The following is a 2,883-nucleotide window of genomic DNA, read 5'->3' as shown; positions in this document are numbered from 1 at the left end:
GAAAGTTTGAAATGAGACACAGAATAAAGTGATTTTGATGAAATGTCTCATCAAAGGATCAGTTTAATATTTTAGGGAATATTCTTATGTGTTTTCTTGCAGAGAGTTAGATTAGAAGATTAATACCACGCATGTCTGTGCATGAAATATAATGCTGGAGCCAGCAGCTACTTAGCTTAGCTTGGTTTAGCTTAAATATTGGACATAGGGGTTAACAGCTAGCTTCACTCTGTCTGAAAATGCACGATATAATATGTTACTTAGTGATCTTTAGGCCAGATTGCACCAACAAGGATTACTTGTATGCATGTCTGCTTTTCCATAACAATAAACATTACATTGTTGCTAGCTTGCTTAAAATTTGCCAGCTTAACGGTATTCATGGTGACGGCTGGCCCAGTCTTCGTGGTGAATTGGTATCTTCAAAAAAATCAAAAAATTCATCATCATCATCATCATCATAAAAGTCAATTGTCTTAAGTCTGTCTCTCAAATTAATTTTAGGAACTTGACTATTTTGCTCAGTCCATCTCAGAAAGGCAGCCGGTGTAAAAGTTAAACTGCCTCCATTGTGGGTTTAAAGTTAACCCTGGATCACAGTTTAAATTGGGGAAAAAGGTTTAGTGCAACAGAATTAAATTAAATTTGGGTTTAGAGTAAACTAAATTGTGATTTAAGAGGTTTAAAATTAATCTTAATTTTAAAATACTTTGTTGCAACAGAATTAAAACCTAAACTATGATTTATTCAGGTTTAAAAGTGCAATGATGGTGCAGTCCAGCTTTAGAGGTTCAACTAGACAGATTTGGATTCCAGTCTTTAAGCTAACCTAAGCTAACAGATTGCTGGCTCTGGCTTCATATTGAACATACAGACACCACAGTGGTGTTGATCTTCTCATCTCATTCTCAGCAACAAAGTATATTACCCAAACGTTCCTTGTAGGTTTTGTAAATCACTCTCTCAGCTCCCCTGCAGCTCAGACGAAGCTGTCCCTGTTAAAGGTCCTGCTGCTCTTGGTTGTTGCTCTGGTTGCTCGGCTCCTCCTGCCCTCATAAAACAGCGGTGGCACCAGAGTCACTCTGGACGACGAGGCCGGCAGCATGTAGGTGCGTCTGGTCCGAGCGGTGGCGTAAGTGGCCGGTCTCCTAGGTCTTTCTGAAGAACTGTAAACGTAATTAATCTCAGGTAGTCGTGGTTCTAAAGTAGATAACAAACGTAATACAAGCATTTAAATAAAATGTTAGAGGTTTGATATTTACCTTGATGGTAGACCTTCTTTTCCAGAGAAGTAAGTCAGCACCGTCCCTCCAGAGAGGAGGAGGATGGAGCCTCCCCAGCCAACGAAAACTGCAGCTCCAAGTTCAAATCTGAACAAGTATCGAGGTATATCAACAGTTATGGTTAGATTCCCTGCACTGTTTGTTCATATCACTTCCACGGACCTTTTAACAATAATCCACTGCTTTACTCACTTCTGTGCTCTGAAAGATGGATCCAGGAACTCTGTAATGACTTTGTTGGCCCACCATGAGTAGGTGATCATCCCACAGAATCCTGTCAGAAAATAGAGCATCCTGAGTGCATCATTTTCACATAATTCAATGCTCAAAGTCATCTGAATAATGTTATTTTTACCTGAAGCTAGGTAGGTTAATCCACCTGCAAAGGTCACTCTGGCATTGGCGATCTCTGATCCACCTATTTTAGTGCATTTCATCCCAATGAGTGTGAGGACGCCTCCGAAAAAACCAGTGATGACAGCACAGACGGCCAGCGCTCTGCAGGCGTGTAGGAACGCTGAAGGAACACAGGTGAAACTCAAATGTAATTCAAATATACGTGTATATTTTTGAAATGGAGAAACAAAATTAGTATGTTAAATGTACCATTAGAGCATTTTAAAGTGTTAAATGGTTGTTGTAAGTTATTTAAGTGTCTGACAGCATGACAGAAAAAGAGACCCTACAGAGAAGTTAAATTCTTTCCCGTTTCCTGTTTTGTATCCACGTCACACGAAAGGAGATGTGTTGTTCTTGCAGATTTTTTTTTTTGCATTTTCGAAATCAGCTTAACATTCAGCCATGGCATTGAAAAGTCACCTTTCGTGAGATATTCGTAACAAGACTTTTCATTAGTGAGACTTAAACATAAAACGGACGGGAACATGCTAAAGATTTCATCTGATTTGTTTCCAGTTAATTAAAAAAAAAAACGTAATTTTGTCCTGCATCCCAAAGTCATGGGAAAACGTTACATTTCTCTGTAGAGTCCTCTTTGTATTTATGTTATTGATATTGTTTATTTGATAGGGACGATAAAAATGAACATAGAACAACTCCTGTCCCTAGGTAGGCTTTTAGTAAAAGAAAAGAAGAAGAAAAAAAAAAAAAGGTATCAAGGTTACACACAACAGCGTGCATACATACATATTGTCAGAGACAATAACAGCCTCAGCCTGTCAGTGGGAAAAAGGAAACGTTTTAGTGGACGTAAATGAAAGGGACACGCCTGCCCTGAGTGCTGTCTGCAGCGCTTTCTTTCAATATTGTTTGAACTGGGACTGTATGAAAGTTATAAATTGGAGCTTACAAAAAAATGTATTTTTTTAATCTTCATTAGTTGCAGAATTTCAATAGTTAAAAGCAATTAATGGTAATTTGTTTTTAATTGCATTTTCTTTTCCATTATTTTGCTTTTCAAACATTTTGAAGTCCCTATTGTCGAGGTAAAGCAATTCCTGTCTTGATAAGGAATCAAGTGACAGCTAAAAAAAGCTATATGCCACTAACATAAAGAGGGCATGTCTTTAACAGGGAGACTCATGGGTACACAGAACCCATAAGCATTCAGATGTCTTGAGGTCAGAGGTCAAGGGACCCC

The 2,883-nt window shown here is 38.4% G+C and overlaps 1 protein-coding gene across 1 annotated transcript; it reads right to left on the bottom strand.

Moving 5' to 3' along the window:
- Nucleotides 1–776: 776 nt before the first annotated feature.
- Nucleotides 777–1,820, bottom strand: LOC121939400 (claudin-10-like; the record flags this gene model as incomplete). Its single annotated transcript, XM_042482416.1, has 4 exons — nt 777–1,166; nt 1,263–1,370; nt 1,476–1,557; nt 1,639–1,820. Coding segments are annotated over 4 exons (559 nt in total), but the record flags the coding sequence as incomplete, so codon positions are not given.
- Between the last annotated feature and the right edge of the window lie 1,063 nt (nt 1,821–2,883).

The sequence above is a fragment of the Plectropomus leopardus genome, unplaced genomic scaffold (assembly GCF_008729295.1).
Source record: "Plectropomus leopardus isolate mb unplaced genomic scaffold, YSFRI_Pleo_2.0 unplaced_scaffold4754, whole genome shotgun sequence".
NCBI classification, from domain to species: Eukaryota; Metazoa; Chordata; class Actinopteri; order Perciformes; family Serranidae; genus Plectropomus; species Plectropomus leopardus.
Note: the sequence above shows the minus strand (reverse complement) of the source record. Positions and strands in the feature narration are given on the sequence as shown.